At 45.0% G+C, this 19,763-nt stretch overlaps 1 protein-coding gene and 1 pseudogene across 2 annotated transcripts; both read right to left on the reverse strand.

Annotated features, from left to right (window-relative positions):
- Positions 1–1,088: 1,088 nt before the first annotated feature.
- Positions 1,089–16,021, reverse strand: LOC102903525 (UL16-binding protein 1-like). 2 transcript variants are annotated; one of them, XM_042262323.2, is made up of 5 exons: positions 15,894–16,021; positions 5,120–5,377; positions 4,518–4,793; positions 3,816–3,944; positions 1,089–2,769 (listed from the first exon to the last, which is right to left on the reverse strand). In XM_042262323.2, exons 1-5 carry the CDS (start codon positions 15,982–15,984, stop codon positions 2,765–2,767), a joined length of 759 nt encoding a protein of 252 aa, XP_042118257.1. In that variant the 5' UTR covers positions 15,985–16,021; the 3' UTR covers positions 1,089–2,764. The 2 variants fall into 2 exon arrangements, with proteins under 2 accessions (XP_042118257.1, XP_015858390.2); XM_016002904.3 differs by lacking the exon at positions 1,089–2,769 and having other exon boundaries at positions 3,515–3,944.
- A 2,720-nt stretch (positions 16,022–18,741) lies between these two features.
- On the reverse strand, positions 18,742–19,763 carry LOC102929043 (cyclin-dependent kinase 2-associated protein 1 pseudogene; annotated as a pseudogene).

The raw sequence follows: 19,763 nt of genomic DNA on the forward strand, positions 1-19,763 counted from the left end.
GAGGGAATGCTCACCTGGGAACTGTTTCCCCCTCCCTGTGTGCAGTAACTTAGATGGCAGAGGTTCCTGAATGAGAAGCCTGGCCCCTCCTCACCTCCACACAGAGACCAACCCTGACCAGAGCAGGAGTCAAGCTATGAACCAAGGAAGTGCTCCCACTCAGGGAGATCAGGGACGGTCCTTGTTTCTGGCTTTTTTTTTGTCTCTGGGTGACTTGGCAGAACCAAAATGATTTGGGTCCTCAACAGAGGGGGACAGGTCTTAATCCAGGAGATTCTCATATCAGAGAAAGCCACTGGTATTACAGAGAACCACAACTGACAGAAACAGACTGACTGACAAACACACACACACACACACACACACACACACACACACACAGAGAGAGAGAGAGAGAGAGAGAGAGAGAGAGAGAGAGAGAGAGAGAGAGAGAGAGAGAGAGAGAGAAAGACAACCAGTGGTGACCACCACACATTCATACACCTGAACTGTGAATCAAGTGAGGTCTCACAGATTCCAGACACTGGATCAGTGGCCTTGTCAGACCTCTCCTGTGTGTCCAGAGAAGGCACCTTAACCACCTCATATCCAGATAGGATACACGGGGTGACTTTCTAGTTTGTTTCCTTTTGGGGTAGAGACATCAGACTCCTCTGAAGCATTCAGCAGTGACTGATAAAAGGGAGTCCTGGGGACCAGGAACTCAGGTTGCACACCTCCTAGGACAGTGGTTCTCAAACCTTCCTACATGCTTCCTTTAATCTAGTTCTCACATTGTGGTGATCCTCAACTATAAAATTGTTGTTGCTACCTCATAACTGTAATTTTGCTACTGTTTTGAATTGTAATATAAATATCTGATATGCAGGATATCTGATGTGTGACTCCTTTGAAAGGGCCCTTGAACCCCCAAAGGGGTTGTGACCCACAGATTGAGGAACACTGCCCTAGGAGATTCTTGACCACCACACTCTTCCCTGTTCCAAGAGACTGAGATCTCTAGTGTCTTCATGTCTTGCTCTGGGATCTCGGTGGACCTTGCACAAATGTTGTGGGGAACTCACCAGAGAAGACTGCTCAGACATGAATTTAAGTCAATAAAAACACTTTATTAGTTGGTCACAACTACATTGGGTATTTGCGATCCCAGTGTAGCACTGAACCTTTCTCAGGTAGAGCTTTTAAGCACAGAAACAATGTCTGGATCGATGTCAGTTAACAAGAACAGTTAGCCAGAAGTGGAACTACAGAAGACAAAAGGCAAGGTTAGTACATTCAGAGACTTTCCCTTAACTCTGGGCTTGAATAGATCAGGCCTTTGTTTTAGTTTGGGCAGGTAGTGCTGTCTATGTGCTGAGTTTTACAGCCTCAATGGCAGTTCTATCATGGAGTCAGTTGTGCTAAGGTCTGGGGCCTGTTACAGTTACCAAAGACTTCTACTAAACAATTAGTTCTCGATTTCCATTTCCAATGATTAGTGATTACAGGTTTCCTTTAGTGATACCTGAGGTATTTGAATATTGCCATTGTACTTAATGTCACTATAGTTTACAAATTAATGTGAGTGAAATAGTCAATTTTAAGGTTCTAATACTTTAAATGACATACTATTAGAGCTAAAAATGCAAGGATCAGTCAGGCATGGTGGCACATACCTTTAGGTTTGATGCTGAGGAGGTAGAGGCAGGTGGATCTCTGAGTTCCAGGCCAGCCTGAACTACATAGTGAGACCCTGCTTCTACAAAATTGTTTTCAACAGTGAACTATGCATTTTATACTCTCCATACTTAGAGTCCTTATTTTATTTTTTGTTATCACTGTGCATATGTGTCATGTGTGTGTGTGTGTGTGTGTGTGTGTGTGTGTGTGTGTGTGTCTGTGTCTGTGTGTGTGTGCTAGTGCACTTGTGCAAAAGTGCCCATGTTGAGCCAGAGGAAACATGTGGGAGTTCATTCTCCTCCCATCACAGGTTCTGGATGTGCAGAAGCAGCTTCTCTGCACACAGTGGAGAGCAGCCCTGACCCAGAACCTGCATCAAGAGGATGTGGATTCAGTAGCACCAGCTCTCCAGGACCTTCTGGCTTTCACTGCCAGATTGTCACTGCAGGGGCAGCCAGCCTGTGGGACTGAGCAGGTTCCAGGATCTCTGTCTCCAATGTGCATGTGGGCATTGCTGGACTACCTAGTGCATGTCACAGAAACTAACCTGTAATAGCAATAATATTATAAAATATCACCTGTTCTGTTATGAAATAATCCCTTTTTATCATATATGGTCACAAACAAATAATAGATACATTCTTTTGTTCTAGAGAAGACTGCCTAGTACAGGGGTGATATAATAAATCTCTATTACAAAGTTAATATTCTTCATAGAATTTAACTCCCAGTCGAATACCATTAGACAGGTGGAGCTTTCCTAGTCTGTCTCACACTGACTTCTGTTCTGATAAGTTATACACACAGGAGTAAACACTTCACATTCCCACTGCGGAGATCTGGTTATCCGTTTCCTATGCTAGGGATGGGAACATAACCATGTTCTTTTCCAGATCTCTAGTTCAAGTATTTCCATGTTAAGGTCAAATCCCACCAGGAAGCACCAAGGAATTTGTACAAGGTGATAAGAAAGACCCAAGTGAGCAGCAGAGAGTGAAAGATCATGAAACACTGTGTCAGCAGCACCATGATTCATCTGGTTGAGGCCGATGAGAGGGAGAGTGGCTGCAACAGATGAACTCTCGCAACCTTCTCTGCAGTATCTTCAACCTGCAGCAAGGGAACAGGTCCATTGAAGGTCTGAGGACAGCCTGGTTCATTTCTCCTGGGTGCCCAGTACCAGTCATCACCACCCGACAGCCACCCTCACAGAGGGTCATCCAGTTCCCTCCTCCATCACTCCTGGGCTCTGCATCCCTGGAGCCTCTCCTGTCTTCCTCCCTTCTTTCCCATGGGCCAGAGTCAGCCCCAGGCCCTGCTGCAGACCTGAAGAAGTTCAGAATAAAGTGATGACTGGCTCTGCTTCCTGACTCTGGTCCAGATGGGAGGGGCTGGAGGAGGGGGGAGGAACTCTATACAATACAATGGCCTTTGGACCTGGTAATCCAGGACTTTAGTGGGGTCCCAGAGATCTTTTCCCCTTCATTCTGAAACTCTCAAAATCTGAGAGTGGTATCACAGCTGTGTGTGTGACTCTCCCTGCCCTACCTTGTCTTTCTGTGCAGCCCAGATGGGAGCAGCAGACTCCAGCAGCAGCTCAGTCCCACAGCCTCCAGTGGGACATTGGTCCAGGGGTTCTGGAGGCTGCTGCTGCTGTTTGATTCATTTCTAGTTTCTGTGTATGAGTGTGAGCCTGCAAGTCTGTAAGTGCACTGTGGGAATGCCTGGGGTCTGTGCAGAAGAAGGGACAGGTTGCCCTACCAGTTGCATATGAACTAACATGTTTGGTTTTTTGTTTTTGTTTTTGTTTTGTTTTGTTTTTTTTTCTGTGTGTGTGTGTGTGTGTGTGTGTGTGTGTGTGTGTGTGTGTGTGTGTGTGTTCCTGCTGTCCCCACATCTGCATCATGGGACCCTCCAGATTAGGAACCTGCTGTGTTCCCCCCTCATTTCAAACTGGTCTGTGACATGATTCCTGTCCTTCAAGGCTGAGCATGCAGGAACTGTTGCTTGAAGGTGACATGAACTCCAGATCTCCTTCCTCCTTTCTCAATAAGATGCTATAAATGAGGGTCAAGAGCAGGACTCCAGGAATTCCCTCTTGCTTCCTCATTCCTTCTTTCTGTCCCTTACCCCACTCCCAACACTGCCCTCAGTACCTTCATGATCACAGATTCTCCTCAGAAACCACAGAAGAATGGAGTAGGGGAGGATTATCAGCAGGACAGAGATGTTGGGCTTGATGGCCATGGACGAAGCCTGGTCCACATCTGGGGCAATTGGAGAGGCTGACGTGGAAACACAGGTTGAGTCCTGAGCAGACATCAAATCTGAGGAAATCTCACTTAGCTTCAGAAACACACATAGTTCCACTCCTGTTGCTATGCAATGAATGTTTAAGCAGATTCCCAGTAGGAAGAGAGAGAAGGCATGGTTCCTGACCTCAAAGACTTACACAGCTATGATAGGGAAAGCAGGCCAATGATCGGGCCTCATCTTCCCTCTAGTAGGAGAAGAAGTATGAAGATTACCTGTGAGGATGGAGGCAGGGAAGAAGAAAGATCCGGTGAGATGAAAAGCAGCAGAGAGTCTAGAATGAGGAAAAGGACAGGAAATAAAAGGATGCACAGACAGTGACAGCCTGTGAGAACCACAGTGAGAGAACAAGATAAACACAATTAATGAGATAGGAGAGGGTGAGAAACGAAATGAATGATGGAAAAAAAATGGCCATCAACTGAAGAGCTCATGGTGATTAAATTGTTACACACACACACACACACACACACACACACACACACACACACACACACACACACACACTCATCTGCAGAGAACTCCCTCCCCTTCTTCCCAGTTACCTGTAGGCTCCAGCTTTTCTTCCCAGTGTGGCTTGATCTCCTCAAGCCAGGACCTGCAGTCCCCCCGTGAGGTCATTTTTAAGAAGATGGTTACATCCCTGTTATTCTCCCACATCTCTTTCATCCATCTGGATCCAGGTTCAACTTCAGTCCACTTTCCAGTGATTGAGTCAACATGAAACATTTTGTGTCCATTGAGGTCAAAGTCCCAGGATCCATTGAACTCTCCATCTACTTCATGCCCACAACACATCCTGGCCTGCAGAGTGAGGGGCTCTGTGCCCATGGGAAAGAGATCAGCCTCTGACCTTGATGAATCCTGCCGGCCTACCTACCTCCCTTCCCATCCTCTGACCTTGCTCTACCCTCCACATTTTACCTTGCTGCTGAGCCTCTTAGGTGGGACCTCCATAATTCATTTTATCTCCATGAAAACAATGAATGTCCCTACCCTGTCACAAATCCTGTTCTCTCCATCAGGGGCCCATCTGATTATTCTTTAATTTGTAGCTGTGGGGATGGAACCTAGGGCCTCATGCATGCCAGGCAAGCCCTCTACCACTGAGCTACATCTCGAGCACTATGGTCCAGTTGAAACTCACCTCTGATTGTATTGTTCTCCTGCTTCATGTAAACCATTTGCTGTTTGAACAGGTCAACTCCATCTCTCAGAGTGTCAGCCTGTGTTTCCCAGGTCTTTGTGGCCTTCAATCTGTTCCCCAGAATGCCATTGGCCTGACAGGTGTTGGAACTGTCACAGTAAATAACAGTTTCTGTGTTCAGTTGGCCTTGGACTTGGTGCCACCATGGTCCAGACCCTGACTTGCCCACAGTGAAGCTGTAGCAAAGAGAATCAGCATCTGTGAAGGAAACATGCAGTGAGGTTAGGGATGCAGCGCAGGGGCTCAGAGACAGTCTCTGCCTGTGGAACAAGAGACACCTGTGGAAGGGGGGTCTTTAAAAAAAGAAACAGAAAGAAGGGAAAAGAGAAAAGACTTGCATATCTTTGCTGGTTCGCGCTGTGAGTTTGATACAGTCTAGAGTCACCTAAGAAGGAAGTGTCCATGGAGGGACTGTTTTGACTGTTGATGAGGTAGGAATTCCCAGGCACTAAGGGCATTACCATTCCCAGGGCAGGTGGTCTCTGAATGGATAAGATTCAGAGGAGGAGTGCAGGAGATCAAGACAGCAAGCAGCATCCTCCATGGTTCCTGCCATTCCTCTCCAACTGTGAAAAAGTTCCCTGGTCATAGATGATGCTGTGTGGAATAGCAATCTGCCTGTCTCTGAGTACCTGCCCTGACTTCGCTCAGTGACAGACTATGGCTTACAAGTAGAAGTCAAATAAATCACTGTCTCCTTTTCATTGCTTTGGTAGAGTGTTTTATCACAGCGATAGAATGACATTAGAACAAACCATTGGCAGATTCCCCGGGATATAAGGCAATGCTCTAGGGATGGCTTCCTGGAACTGGTTAGAGGATGACCATGCCCACATTACAGGACCAAGTTAATCTAGGCAGGTGAAATCAGGTAGTAGAAAAGTGGTGATCAAAAATCTCTGAGAATTGCCTGTGCCAGAGTGGATATATCAGCAAATATTTCCATGGGGAGTGAGCAGAGACCATCCCACTCTGTGGGATGCTGGAGCATCCCTGTTGAGAAGACCAGTGAGCATGACCAGGGAGAAGGGAACCAGCACTACTGGGAGCTCAAAGATGATCACAACAGCATGGTACAGAAAATCCCATCAGGTGTACTGGTCAGGAGGCAGTAACATCAAGGGCAGTGGTCCATTGATGAGGAAGGGGGACCCACCTTGAAGCCTAACTGCTTAAGGGGGTCATGGCTAACAGAACACAAAATTCCTAAATAGAGATAGATGGTTAGCTGTGGGGCATTTACCCACCAACCCCACAGCTTCCCAGAGTTTTCTTGAGTGTGAGCAGCAGGAAATATTAGATAGAAGGATTTATAGCGGAGAATCTTGGGGAGATAAACAGATAGAAAATAAAGGATAGCCTCGAGTGGGCCTGGAACCTATTCCAATGGGCCCAGACTGTCTCTGCCCCAGGATTTTCATAGAGACGCCAAGGGGTGGAGCAAAAGACCTCCTCCCCCAGCACAGCCAAGTGCAGACCATCTCAGACACCTGCACTCAGGCCCATGGTCCTGATCATCCTCTATTCGGACCTGCTGGGTAAAGCCACAAGGAACCCAAGAATGGGCTCCCACAAGTCCCGCTTCTTAATATATAAAAAATAACTATTAATGGCTTACATCAATCTCTGTAGCTGTTACACCTCCCAGTATGGGAGTAGAGGATGATAAAGATGGCATTTGTCTTTTGAATTAGGTCCAAGGTGACCACAGCAGTCTTAGCTGCCTCAAGCCCTTTCTAAACCAAAAACTCTTTTTTTTTTTTTTTTTTTGATTTTTCGAGACAGGGTTTCTATGTGTAGCTTTGCGCCTTTCCTGGAGCTCACTTGGTAGCCCAGGCTGGCCTCGAACTCACAGAGATCCGCCTGCCTCTGCCTCCCGAGTGCTGGGATTAAAGGCGTGCGCCACCACGCCCGGCTTAAACCAAAAACTCTTAAGGCGACTACAAACTTAAAGAATCCCTTAGCTTCATCATTACCATTAACTGGTTAACATAAATATTGCTATACATAGTCACAATTCTCTCAATATTACCTCAAAGCAAACTCTTAACAGAACCATTTGAATTAGCATATATGGTGATATATATAGTTAACAATTTTCCCCATCTTACAACTTTAACTCAATCATTTGAATTTTCTTGTTAACAGAACATAGGAAAATCTTCGATGTATTCACATCAAACTTAAACATTTCCTCAACTCCACAAAACCAGGGTGCATTAATATCAATAGGTTTCTGCGAACATAATTCAATCTCATAACTCCTCCTTTTCTTTATAATTTTTTAAACAAAAACTCAAACCTTGTTAGAGGAACCCAAACTTATACAATTCCTACAAACCCATATTGAAAAGCAATATTTTCATCTAACCATTAACACTTTGAAAACTTTTAGTAAAACATCCAAAAGCAGTTTCTTAATAAAACTCTTTACACACTTTAAAAGTAGTCTCTTAGTATACCCCATTTGCATTTGTTACTAACAAAACATGACATTAATCCACTCATCAACAATTTAAATTAAATAGACTAAGGAATATTAACTCTCCCTTTTCTTTATAATTTTAAGGAAAATCTCAAGCCTAGTTAGAAAACTCAAACTTTTCTGTTTAAACAGTTCCATTTGTAACACAAAACCAGTTCCATAAGTAATTCCATTTTTACATAAACAGTTCCACAAAACAATCCATAGGTCACCAGTTAATAAAGCATATATGCTACCCAAAATTGCATCTTGATTCTAAGTAGAAATACATTTCTTCATTTAAACAGTTCCATTTTTAACCCAATTCCAGAAAACTGTTCCTAGGTCATTACTCAAAACTGTCCCATTGCAATGAAATCTCTATTGTTTATTTCATTTAAGTCTTAAAATTCAAATGATAAATTCTGGTACTAGCCTTCCAAATATGAGAAATCCATAACCAAAATCTTTTTGTAATTTTATCTCATTTTAAGTTCAAAAAGTTCAAACAAGAAATAAAATCTGGTATCAGGCTTTCACTTCCAAATATGAAGAGATATTTTTCAACCAAAACTTTTTGCAGTTAACAATTTTTATTCAAACAAGCGTCTCTGAACTTTTATTCTCAAGCCAGAGACCTTTTTAGGTACAGTAGTATTCTAAACCGCACCATTTTTGATGTTAGCTCAGGTTTTTCTGTGTTGCGTCGATTTTCCACGGATCTCAGGTGTGAATGCCTTGTTGTGCTGGTTCTGGCGTCCGCTATTCTTAACTTCTTAGTGGATTCTGGAGCTTTTGAAACCATTCAGACTGCCTACTTTGCAGTCTACTGGGACACTAACCTTCTGTGTCTCGGGTTCTTTCACCATATACATTAAGAATAGATTCACACTTAATATTTACACTTTTTTTTACAAACTCACATAACGTGCTTAAGCATAAACTCACATAACGTGCTTAAGCATAAACTCACTTAACATTACATATTTTTACAAACTCACATATAAGCCGGGCGGTGGTGGCGCACGCCTTTAATCCCAGCACTCGGGAGGCAGAGGCAGGCGAATCTCTGTGAGTTCGAGGCCAGCCTGGACTACCAAGTGAGTTCCAGGAAAGGCGCAAAGCTACACAGAGAAACCCTGTCTCGAAAAACCAAAAAAAAAAAAAATAAAAAAATAAAAAAAATAAAAAAAAAAAAAAACAAACTCACATATAATATTAACATCTACTTATTTATACTTTAAGGAAACTCTAGAACTACTTTAGCAAATATATTTCTTATTAATTCTTATATACTTATATTCATTCCATCTTATTTATTTAAACTTACATTTACAACTAGCATCTTACAAGCTTATTACTACATGTCATAAGACTACCTTAGATACTTCTTACAAGCTTATATTCTTAAAGGAACTCTATAGATCTATTTTACAAACTTATATAGGCTACCATTAGCATATATTTAACTTAGCAAACACCTAAAGATTTCTTAACACAGATCTAACAAGACAGAATTTTTACAAACTAACCTATCTTATTTTTGTCTTTCTACTTCTTACTCTTAATTATTATCACCATCTCTATTAGAAAGATTCTCTTAACTAGACAGGAAGTACATACATCATTTCTAAAGTTTAGAGTTTATAGTCAGCTTTGTTATAAAGCACTGGGATTTAGTGAGTGTTGTCATTATAGAGTTGTGATACTTGTTGCTAGGGGGCTGTAACATTCTCCAGACAAAGCCACACCCCAAAGTTGCTGAGTTCCCTTGGCCTTTCTGAACTGGCAGAGATGTACTGTCAGCGGTAAACGGTTTTAAACTAGAGGCTGTCCCTTCACCCAAATTCATAATAGCTCCCCTAAGAACTTCAATTCAAACAACCGTTTCTATCACAGCAGTACTTTTGGTTTGCTCTACTGAAAAACTTGACTTCATTCTGAGGGTGAAATTACCATATTTAGCTGCTGGAAAGCTCTTCGCCAAAACTGCACAGCTATTAGGTGATATAAGGTATTTTTCTAAAGGAGCTAGTAAAGCCAAATTCTGCACAGCTCTGAACTCTTATTTCCTCACTGTTTGCTTTAAACCAGTAACAAAAACCTCAAATACTAATCCAGCCACTTTCATTACACTTCCTTTATAGGAACGTCATTAAAGCTGACTTTTCTTAGTTCCACTCTCCTTACCAGACGCTCCGGTAACCACCGAGCTTCATTCTCCTCTTGTGAAAAAACACAAACATGTCCTCGACCCCATATTAACACAGGCTCGGGACCCTTCCATAATCCGAGTAGGGATCTTTCCATTTCACTTGAGTTTCAGGATTTAGTATTTTCACTTCAGTAGCTTTAACTCCTGATGTTATAGCAGCTGTAATATATAGCATTGTTTTTTAATAAGGAACTTTCAGGTGAAGCAACTCTTTTGTAAAACAGCTAGATTTTCTGAAGTTTGTTTCTTATCTATAAAGCAGTCATTTCTTTTTTGAATGCCTGTTTCCTTGTCTCCTTATTAGATATGCAAAGGAATTACTCATTGCAGGCAGTTTGTTCAAAAGGCAAAGAACTTTAATTTCAACATAAGTTTCTTCATATCTAAGACAACGTTCAGTGTATAAACTGCTTTCCCTTGTTTTAAGGATTTTAAAGTGGCTTGTTTGCTCTTAAAGGTAGCTTTTTGTCATCCTACTACCATAAAAACTTTGCACAGAAGCACCTAGCTCTGTATCCTTTCAATTTTTCATTGGAACTGACACTTAAGCCCTTAGACGATTTTCCTCCTTATTCTTTTAAAAGCTGTATTTTAAGTTTACATGAACGTATTTTTGAGCTGACATAAGTGTTTCAGGGCAATGTTGCCATCTTTAGCGGAAAACTATCTTTCCCAGAATGCATTTCCCTTATATCAGTCCATAATAATATCAGTCCCTTATATCAGTCATTTCCCATAGTTCTTTTTGGGTTTCAGAGTCAACTGGTTCTCTTTTACCAGACTTGCTTACAAATTCTTGCCTGGTAGGTTTGAAAAAAGTCTCTTGCCTTTGCAACGGGAGATTTGAACAAGCATTTTACATTTTCAGCTATGGTACATTGGGAGATTCCTATTCTCTCCTCAGCTGGCTTCAACAGGTGTCTTGCCTTCATTGGACACTGGCCCCAGATCAGAACTGCACCTGCCTCCTTAGCTGGCACTGAGGCTGGCATTTCTGATAGCAACTTTCCTCAGGGCTTGTGTTTGTTTTAGCCAGTCAGGGGAAAACAAGATCATGTATAACCGCTTTTCCATAGCTATTCCAGAGAGACTTTCTCCCACTGATCTTATTCTCATTTTGCTTGTTCCTCCCCCCACCCCCAGATGCAGAGCTTCAGGTATCTGTCTGCTCCTCTGTACCTCTGCTAGCTGCCTTTGGAGGTAGGGGCTTTTTTTTTCTCCCCCTGAATCTGCCTCAAACTCTAGCAGCTTTTTCAGGTCATAAATTTTCTGGGGAGGAATCTGTCCCCTCTGTTTCTTCAGATTCTTTCTCCCTGACAGTACCCAGTTTGGCCTCAGTTTATCCCCTCTACCCCAGAAACAGTTTCTGACACTACAGTGACGGATTTCCCTGCTCCTGAAGGTAGGGGCTTTTTGTCCATTTCTGTTTTCGGGGTCTGTGTGGTTTGCATACAGACTGAAAATCTAATAAGGGAGGTTTTTGCCATTTCTAAACTCCCATTAGGACAGGTGCTTTGCCTCATCTGGCCTTCACCTGACCCAGTCCCCCAGTGGGTTGTGTTTGCTTGTCTGGGTACTCAAGGACAGAGCTCATGCCAGAGGCAATCACCCCTCAGGTACACACCCTCATGTCAGGGAGTCAGTTGAAACAAAGCTTTTCTCAAAGAGATGTTTTCTCCTGATAGAAAAGAAAGCTTTACTCTTGGACAGTTCTGTTCTGCCCTGGCTGGGCTCCTTCCCCAGACAGCATTCTCACTCAGCAGCATGACTGCTTCAGACACAGTTCAGCTTTACTGTTTTCCCAGAAAGGTCCTTTCTCTGATAGGAAAGCTTTTCTCAGATTTCTTTTTGCAGCTGTGGACCTATCAACCCAGGACTTGTAGGAAAGCGCACAACTGTGCCCTTCCCACCAGCTTTAGCTTTGTTTGTTCATTAGCAATCTTCCCCTGGGTCCTGCACCTTCCTGCCTCAGCTCTGTGCTCCAGGAAGTTTACAACTGCAGGAACCCTAGTATCCCCGAAATGCACTCCAACTCAGAGATGCTGGCCAGTGGCCTCTGGGTTTTTGGTCAGAAGGGAGGATACAATGCTAACAGTTTGCATTGCTTCAGGGGATCTTTGCTTTAGGATGATTAGGAGCACTTTTCCATTCTGAAATGCTCACTCAGACAAAAACCCTTGATGCCTCAGCTCAGCTGTAACTGAAAAGCTTGGCTTTTCTGCTTTTCTCAGGCAAAGTTTGCTGCCCTTTTGGGCTCTCTGTAGATCTTTACACACACTCTCCCCAAGCATTTCCCTCAGGGTACTCTGACCCACTGTCTTTTACTAGCTTGAAGAGACAGAGCTTAGAAGAGGTTTTTAGGAACTTGTTCCTGCCTCCTGCATTGCAGGAAGGATTTTTAAAGCTTGAAAGAACTTGGAGAGGTTTTGCTGTCTTAAGAGGGTTGTTGTTTTCCCTTAGAGCTAATCACAGGTGGTCCCCATACTAATATCTTCAAGTGATTCTAATTTTTGGCCTTCTGAGAGTTCTGAAAGGCTTTAGTTTTTAAGTTTAAGAGAGCTTTTGAGAAAGATTAAGGCTTTTTAGAGAGATTTTCCCCCCAAATCTTCCAAGAAAAGCTTTATAGTTTAAGAGAAAAATTTTTCCCCCAGGAGAAAGACCAACTTTTCCCAAAACTTCCCAACTTTAAACTTTGACTTCTTACACCCCCATTTTTGCCTCAGGGAGAAATTACTTTCTCCTGCTTCTTGGACTTAGCATTTCAGCTGTCCCCAGGTCAAAAGCCTCCATAGGAAACTTTTTCTTCCCCATAACCTCAGAGAAGAGCTTTTTTACTACCCATAAAGCCCAAAGAAAGATTTTTTCCCCAGTTGGCATTTATAGCTCCCAAAGTGAGAAAATTGAAGAGTTTTTCTGTCTAGTTGCCTTGCTTTTTCCTACACAATCTTACACTTCTAAGTTTTTCCTAAACTATATTACTACCCTATACTGTATACTTATTTTTCACAGATAGTAATTGAGAAAGGGATAGAAGATAGAAAATTTTGACAGAAGAGAATTTCGCTGCAGCATTGGACATCCTTCCAGTCTGCTTTCCTTTTCTCTCAAGGATAAAACCTTGAAAGAAGGAAAGAAAATAAGAAAGAAAGAAAGAAAGAAAGAAAGAAAGAAAGAAAGAAAGAAAGATCTAAAAAAGCAAAACAAAACAAAAAACAATTAAAACTGAACCACCTCAAAGACAGCCCCAGATTGACTTCCTAGGAGGGCACATCAGGTCCCAATAAGAGGGACCATCCAGCCCTGCATCAAGTGCAATCATTCTTTTGTATCACCTCAATACTGTCTTGTCACTCAGGGATGAACCCCAAGATGCCCCTGTGAATGTCTAGTGTGGTGGTTTGAATGAGCCTGTCCTCTATAGAGCAGGATGTCTGAATACTGGGTCCCCATTTGGTGGCAGCTGTTTGGATAGGTCTAGGAGGTGTGGCCTGGCTGAAGGAAGTATGTCACTGGGGGTGTGGCTTTAAAACCCATTCCCATTTCTTCATCTCTGGACCTTGCCTGAGGTTTAAGATGTGGGCTCTCAGGTGGGCATGGTATCACAGGGCTCTCATCCCAGCACTTGAGAGGCAGAGGAAGGTGGCTCTCTATGAGTTTTTTTCCAGCCTGTTTTCCATAGTGAGTCCTAGGACAGCAGAACTATATAGTGAGACCTTGTCTCAAAAACTCAAACTAAACTAAAAATATGTGGGTTCTAAGCTTCCTGTTCTGGCCACTATGCATGTCCTTTGCCATGCCTCTCTGCGGTGAGGTGACGGACTCTTGTCCCTCTGAAACTATAAGCTTCCTCAAACCCTTCCTTCTGTATGTTACTGTGGCCTTGGTGTTTTATCTCAGTAACAGAAATGTAACTTATACCACTACTATATAAATACTGAAGTCTTTGTAGGCCAATTGGTTGCTGTTATGCCTGCTCAGTTCTGCCTTTGTAGGTTGAAAGCAGCAAGAAAATACATTCATGAAGAGCAGGGCTAGACCTGAGTCTAGGGCCCTATGACCCAGGACAATCTGTCAGCCTCAGGGGTCAATTCTAGGAAATGGCTCTGGGTGGAGTTCACTGCTTGGCAGGAGACAGGCTGACCCACCTGCAGCAGAGAAGTGTACTCTATTTCATTGTGGCTTCTGCATGGAACTGGGCCTGGGAGAGAGTGGCCTGTGATGCTGGGCTATGAGAAGCTCCATCAGGCCTCAGGCAGACATCATGAGGTGAGCTCTTTCCCAGTAGGTGATTAGGAGGACAGGTCATGGTCAGACAAGATGTCCAGAAGTGAGACATCGCTGCAGGGACACAAGAGTCACTTGTGTGTTGAGAGCTGCCTAGCAGGGAAAGACAAGGACTCTTGTCTGAGAGAACATCTCCTGTTCCCCAGATGGTTGTGGAGATCTTACCTCATCTAGAGGAGGTGACTGAGGTTAGTTCTCAAGTAAGCTGCCACCTCTCCCTCAGCAAGCTCCTCAGGCTTCCAGGAGTGTCCTCGATGGCCATGGGATCCAAGGAATCCACTGGACAGCAGTGGAGAGATCAAGATGCCCTAAAGCCAGGATCTCCTCCTGTCATTTCCAGCTGACCCAGAAGTCACAGGCAGCACAGAACCCACTGCTGACCGGGAAACAGGCAGCTTTGGCTGTACTTTTGAAGACACTCTGAGGGGATGGGCACCAAGACTGGTACATGGGATATATCCTAATCCCCTAATGGACAGAGGGCAAATCTGCTGTCCCATTCACCAGCTTGTTCCTTCTGTATCTGTCACACTGACTGCACTTTATGGATGGGAAAGTAGGGAAGGCTAGGTGGGCAGGGAAGGGAGCTGACCAGGCTGGTAAGTCACGTGGGAATTGAAGCTGAGCTTGGTGGGACAAATCTGTGTTGTAGAATATTATTTTAAGGTGTGTTACTTTTGTTCATGTTGCATTTGTTTAACTCTGTGAAGCTGTGTTACTGTGCCTGTCTAAAACACCTGATGGTCTAATAAAGAACTGAACAGCCAATAGCAAGGCAGGAGAAAGGATAGGTGGGGCTGGCAGGGAGAGAGAATAAAGAGAGAAATTTGGGAAGAAGGAAGAAGAAAAAGAGAGTTGGAAAATGAGAAGAAGAAAGAGCAAGAGAACAAGGAGAAGAGGATGCCAAGGGCTAGCCCACTCAGCTACACAGCCAGCCACAGAGTAAGAGTGAAAGTAAGATACACAGAAGTCAGAAAAGGAAAAAGTCCAGAGGCATAAGATCGATGAGATAATTTAAATACAGAAAAGGTGGTAAGAAAGAAGCCAAGCTGAGGCCAGGCATGTATAATTAAGAATGAGCCTCCATGTATGATTTATTTGGTAGGGGATTATTTGGTGAGCCCCCAAAAGGGCAAAACCAACCAGCAACAAATCTAATCCCAGAGCTTGGAAGCCCAAGGGAGAGAAGGGACTGTTACAGATTTTACAGTGTGTGCTGCAGTATGAAATCCTGCCTTAAAACAAACGAACAAGAACAGGAAGAAGAATATAAAGAAAAAACCGGGGGAGTAGGAATGTCCATGGTTGTGGCTGCCTTGTACCTGGAAGTGTCTATTGTGATCTAATGGTGGAGAGCTTGTGAGGAATCCCCAGGGAGGCAGTCTTCAGAGCACAGCATGCCTTAGGTCCAGGGGGGAGCTGTCTGAGACCTCCTCCTGGAGGGGCCCACACTGGTGACTGGGTTTAGACTTCAGCTGATCCCAGTGATGCCAAGGGGGTCACTAGCTACCCCCTCTGCTACCCTGCCCTCCTTATTCCTGTAGCCTGTTCCCGGACCTCCCGCAGTGACTTTCCCCCTAACTTTGTGAATCCACTGAAGAGAATCAGGGAGGGGCATGGTGAGGACCAGGGCGTCTGGACTTAAATCCTGGTGACAGTGCAGAGAAGCTCAGGAGCTTCTTGTGAGGAGACTGTGACCTCCTGACCAGTAGTTCAGTTCCCTCCTCCCCCAATTAAATGCCAGAACTTACCAGTGGGCAGCATGAACTCCAGACAGCTCAGTAGTACCAAAAGGTTCAGATTTCGGGAACCATTGCACATGGGGGCACTGGCCTTTGCCATCGTTCCTTCCTGAATCCTGGCTACCAACAGGTGTGACCGGGGCTGTAAAGAGAATCAGAGTCCTCAGTACAGCCCCGCAGAGGACCCTGTGGAGGGATTAGCAAAACCTGGGCACTTAGGCTGTGAATTCAGACCTTTCTGTGCTCCAGCCTGGCGGGTTCCTAGTTCCCATCTTTTCCTATATCTCTCCTGGAGTCCCTTAGGGCCCGTGCAGCTCTGGTCCTCCCTCTCTGCACCCTGTAATTTCTGTCAAGCTTAGATGCAAGCAGCCTGCGACCATGAAAGTAGAAGGGTGGGGGCTGGGGCTCTGGTCTCGGGTGGTTTCCCCTTTGATCACTGGCTCCCAGGCCCACTGGACTTGCTCCCCTACTCGCCAGCTCCCTCCCTGGCCCACTTGCCTTGCTCCCGCCTGGCTTGCCTAGCTGGTCCCGCTCTAACCGCTGCGGCCCCGCTCCTGGCCCATCTGGCCTCGCTGTCTCCCCGCTCATCAGGCTGCCTGAGTTCTGCCTCCTTGGCCTCCTGGAAGACTCACTGTTCTGCATTGCTCCAGGCAGCTCGGCCGCGCTCTCCCCTCTGCTGCCCCACATGGCCATGCTCAGGCTCTGGGCTTGGCACCTACCAGCTCAGCCAGGCTTGTCCCTCTGCCACCCCACTCCCCTCACTCACCCAGCTCCCCTCGCTCGGCTGAGCTTTTCTTGCTGCCACACCGCTGCCACCGCTCAGGTCCGCCGCAGCTGCATGGGCACCCGGGGACCTGACCTGCTATTTAAGCTGCGGGTGACGTAGCCCAGCCTTGCTCTCGCTGCAGCGCGCCAATTGGCAAAACCCGGCCGCACCCCTTAAGGTGACTCATCGCACCCCGCCCCCTCCCTTAACCCGTTCGCCTCTGGGCTGGATGCCTGGCTCAGAAACCGCTTCTGGCCCCCAGCCACAGCGCTCTTTTCTAAGCCTGCTTCGCGTAGTATGCTCAACTGCGACGCTCACACTACTTGCTGGCCCCGCTGCCGCCCCCTTGATGTCCCTTGGCTGCCCCCCCTGCTCCCCCCCGCTCCGTCCCACCGAGCTATGTCCGGCTGGGCTGCACTTGCCCGGCTTCCTTCAAGCTCACCCAGCTGCCTTCTTCAATCTCCCCTGGCAGCCGCTCCTCTCCCTGGCTCTCAGCCCGGCTCGCCCCCGCCAGTCCTGATTCCACGCGGGTCTTTCGGGGACCCCGGATCTGCTCTGCTCGTCTGGCCGCTATCCCCACCCCGCTGCAGCCCCGCTTGCACCGCTTTCCTAGCTCGCCCTGCCGCCGCCCCGCACAGCCACGCCCCACTTGGCTGCCCTTGTCTGGCTGCCACCCTAGTCCCGCTGCCACCCGGATCGCACCGCTCCCCTCAATCGCACAGCCCCGTTAGGCTGCTCTCATCCTGCTGCTATCCCTGTCCCGCTGCCACCCTGCTGCCGCCACGCTCCCCTTGTTTGTACCGCTCCCCTTGCTGGCCCCATCACCTCTTTATAATTTTTTAAACAAATCTCAAACCTTGTTAAGGAACCCAAACTTATACAATTCCTACAAACCCATATTGAAAAACAATATTTTCATCTAACCATTAACACTTTGAAAACTTTTAGTAAAACATCCAAAAGCAGTTTCTTAATAAAACTCTTTACACACTTTAAAAGTAGTCTCTTAGTATACCCCATTTGCATTTGTTACTAAAAAAACATGACATTAATCCACTCAAACAACAATTTAAATTAAATAGACTAAGGAATATTAACTCTCCCTTTTCTTTATAATTTTAAGCAAAAATCTCAAGACTAGTTAGAAAACTCAAACTTTTCTGTTTAAACAGTTCCATTTGTAACACAAAACCAGTTCCATAAGTAATTCCATTTTTACATAAACAGTTCCACAAAACAATTCATAGGTCACCGGTTAATAAAGCATATATGCTACACAAAATTGCATCTTGATTCTAAGTAGAAATACATTTCTTAATTTAAACAATTCCATTTTTAACCCAAGTCCAGAAAACTGTTCCTAGGTCATTACTCAAAACTGTCCCATTACAATGAAATCTCTATTGTTTATTTCATTTAAGTCTTAAAATTCAAATGATAAATTCTGGTACTAGCCTTCCAAATATGAGAAATCCATAACCAAAATCTTTTTGTAATTTTATCTCATTTTAAGTTCAAAAAGTTCAAACAAGAAAACTTCTGGTATCAGGCTTTCACTTCCAAATATGAAAGGACGTTTTTCAACCAAAACTTTTTGCAGTTAATAATTTTTGTTCAAACAAGCATCTCTGAACTTTTATTCTCAAGCCAGAGACCTTTTTAGGTACAGTAGTATTCTAAACCGCACCATTTTTGATGTTAGCTCAGGTTTTTCTGTGTTGCGTCGATTTTCCACGGATCTCAGCTGTGAATGCCTTGTTGTGCTGGTTCTGGCATCCGCCATTCTTAGCTTCTTAGTGGCTTCTGGAGCATTTGAAACCATTCAGACTGCCTGCTTTGCAGTCTACTGGGACACTAACCTTCTGTGTCTTGGGTTCTTTCACCATATACATTAAGAATAGATTCACCAGCCCCCCTTTCTTAATATATAAAAAAACAACTAATTATTAATGGCTTACAGCAATCTCCATAGCTGTTACACCTCCCAGTGTGGGAGTAGAGGATGATATAGATGGCATTTCTTTTTTGTATTAGGTCCAAGGTGACTACAGCAGTCTTAGCTGCCTCAAGCCCTTTCTAAACCAAAACCTCTTTTTTTTGTTAATGAAAATAAGCTTTATTACATCAAGTAAAAAATACAAAGATGCAAGTTTCAGTCGTCTTCTCCCGGATGTTGTGATCGTCTCACAGTAAACACGGAACTGAGATCTACAGTCTCAAGATGGACATTTGCAGGGCGCTTGGTAGGCTGGGTAGATTGCTCTTTCTTCTGTGTTTATAACTTGCGCACTTTTGAGACTGACTTCAAAGCACTCAGTCATGCAAACGCGTAAGCAGAGAAGCTCGTGGAGCAGGGTCTACACTGCACACAGGCCGGCCAGCTACTAAGCAAACACAGGGTGGTTTGCACTGGAGTCCCCAGAGGCTGGTGAGCACATGGACAGAAAGTCAACTGGGGTGACACAAATGGCAAATGAAGGGAGATTAAAGGGGACACTGGTATTTGGGGGCAAACAATAGCTTGCTGTGAGTGGCTTCACAAACATCTTTCAAATCAATGCTTGGGAAAAAAAAGAGCTGGATCGTTCCTAACTACTTAAAATGCACATCATCAGTAACTGCAAATGTCTTCCAATCTTCTGAATGTGGGTTCAGAGCTTAAGGACCAAGGCAGGAAAGCTACTGCCATCTTGAACAAAGCCTCTCATCTCCATGGGGTGGCGAGATGGGCCTTCACATTGGCCAGGGGCTAGGACCTGGCATTCCATTCCATTTCAGCCAAGCACTCCAGAACCAGGCTTAGAGCATGAATGATGCCTCGTTTTAGTCTCTCCATGGCGCTCTTGCTCCCCGCATACGTGGGTCTGATCTCTTTCCCCAGCTCCTCAATGATGGTCAGCAGCTCTGCATATTTACTCTGAGGCACCTGGCTATTTCCAGTTCCCTGGGTGTAGCCTAGTGATGGCGGCCCATAGTCACTCAGCAGCTGGCAGGACTGGGAGGATGTCGCCATGCTCATAGAAGGCGAGTGGACGCTTCCGGCGTTGAGCGCGGTGGCGGTGGCGGCGGCAGGCATGTGCGCGGTCAAGTTCGGCTTGAACGACATCCCCGCG

The sequence above is a fragment of the Peromyscus maniculatus genome, chromosome 16 (assembly GCF_049852395.1).
Source record: "Peromyscus maniculatus bairdii isolate BWxNUB_F1_BW_parent chromosome 16, HU_Pman_BW_mat_3.1, whole genome shotgun sequence".
NCBI lineage: Eukaryota > Metazoa > Chordata > Mammalia > Rodentia > Cricetidae > Peromyscus > Peromyscus maniculatus.

Excerpts from the sequence above, each read along its gene's own strand:
- LOC102903525 (XM_016002904.3), bottom strand. The coding sequence starts at position 15,984 with ATGGCAAAGGCCAGTGCCCCCATGTGCAATGGTTCCCGAAATCTGAAC. Across the intron at positions 5,378-15,893 it reads GGAGTTCATGCTGCCCACTG|ATGCTGATTCTCTTTGCTAC; the intron begins GTAAGTTCTGGC and ends TTTCCTTCACAG. Across the intron at positions 3,945-4,517 it reads AGAAAAGCTGGAGCCTACAG|CCTCTCCAATTGCCCCAGAT; the intron begins GTAACTGGGAAG and ends TTTCCACGTCAG.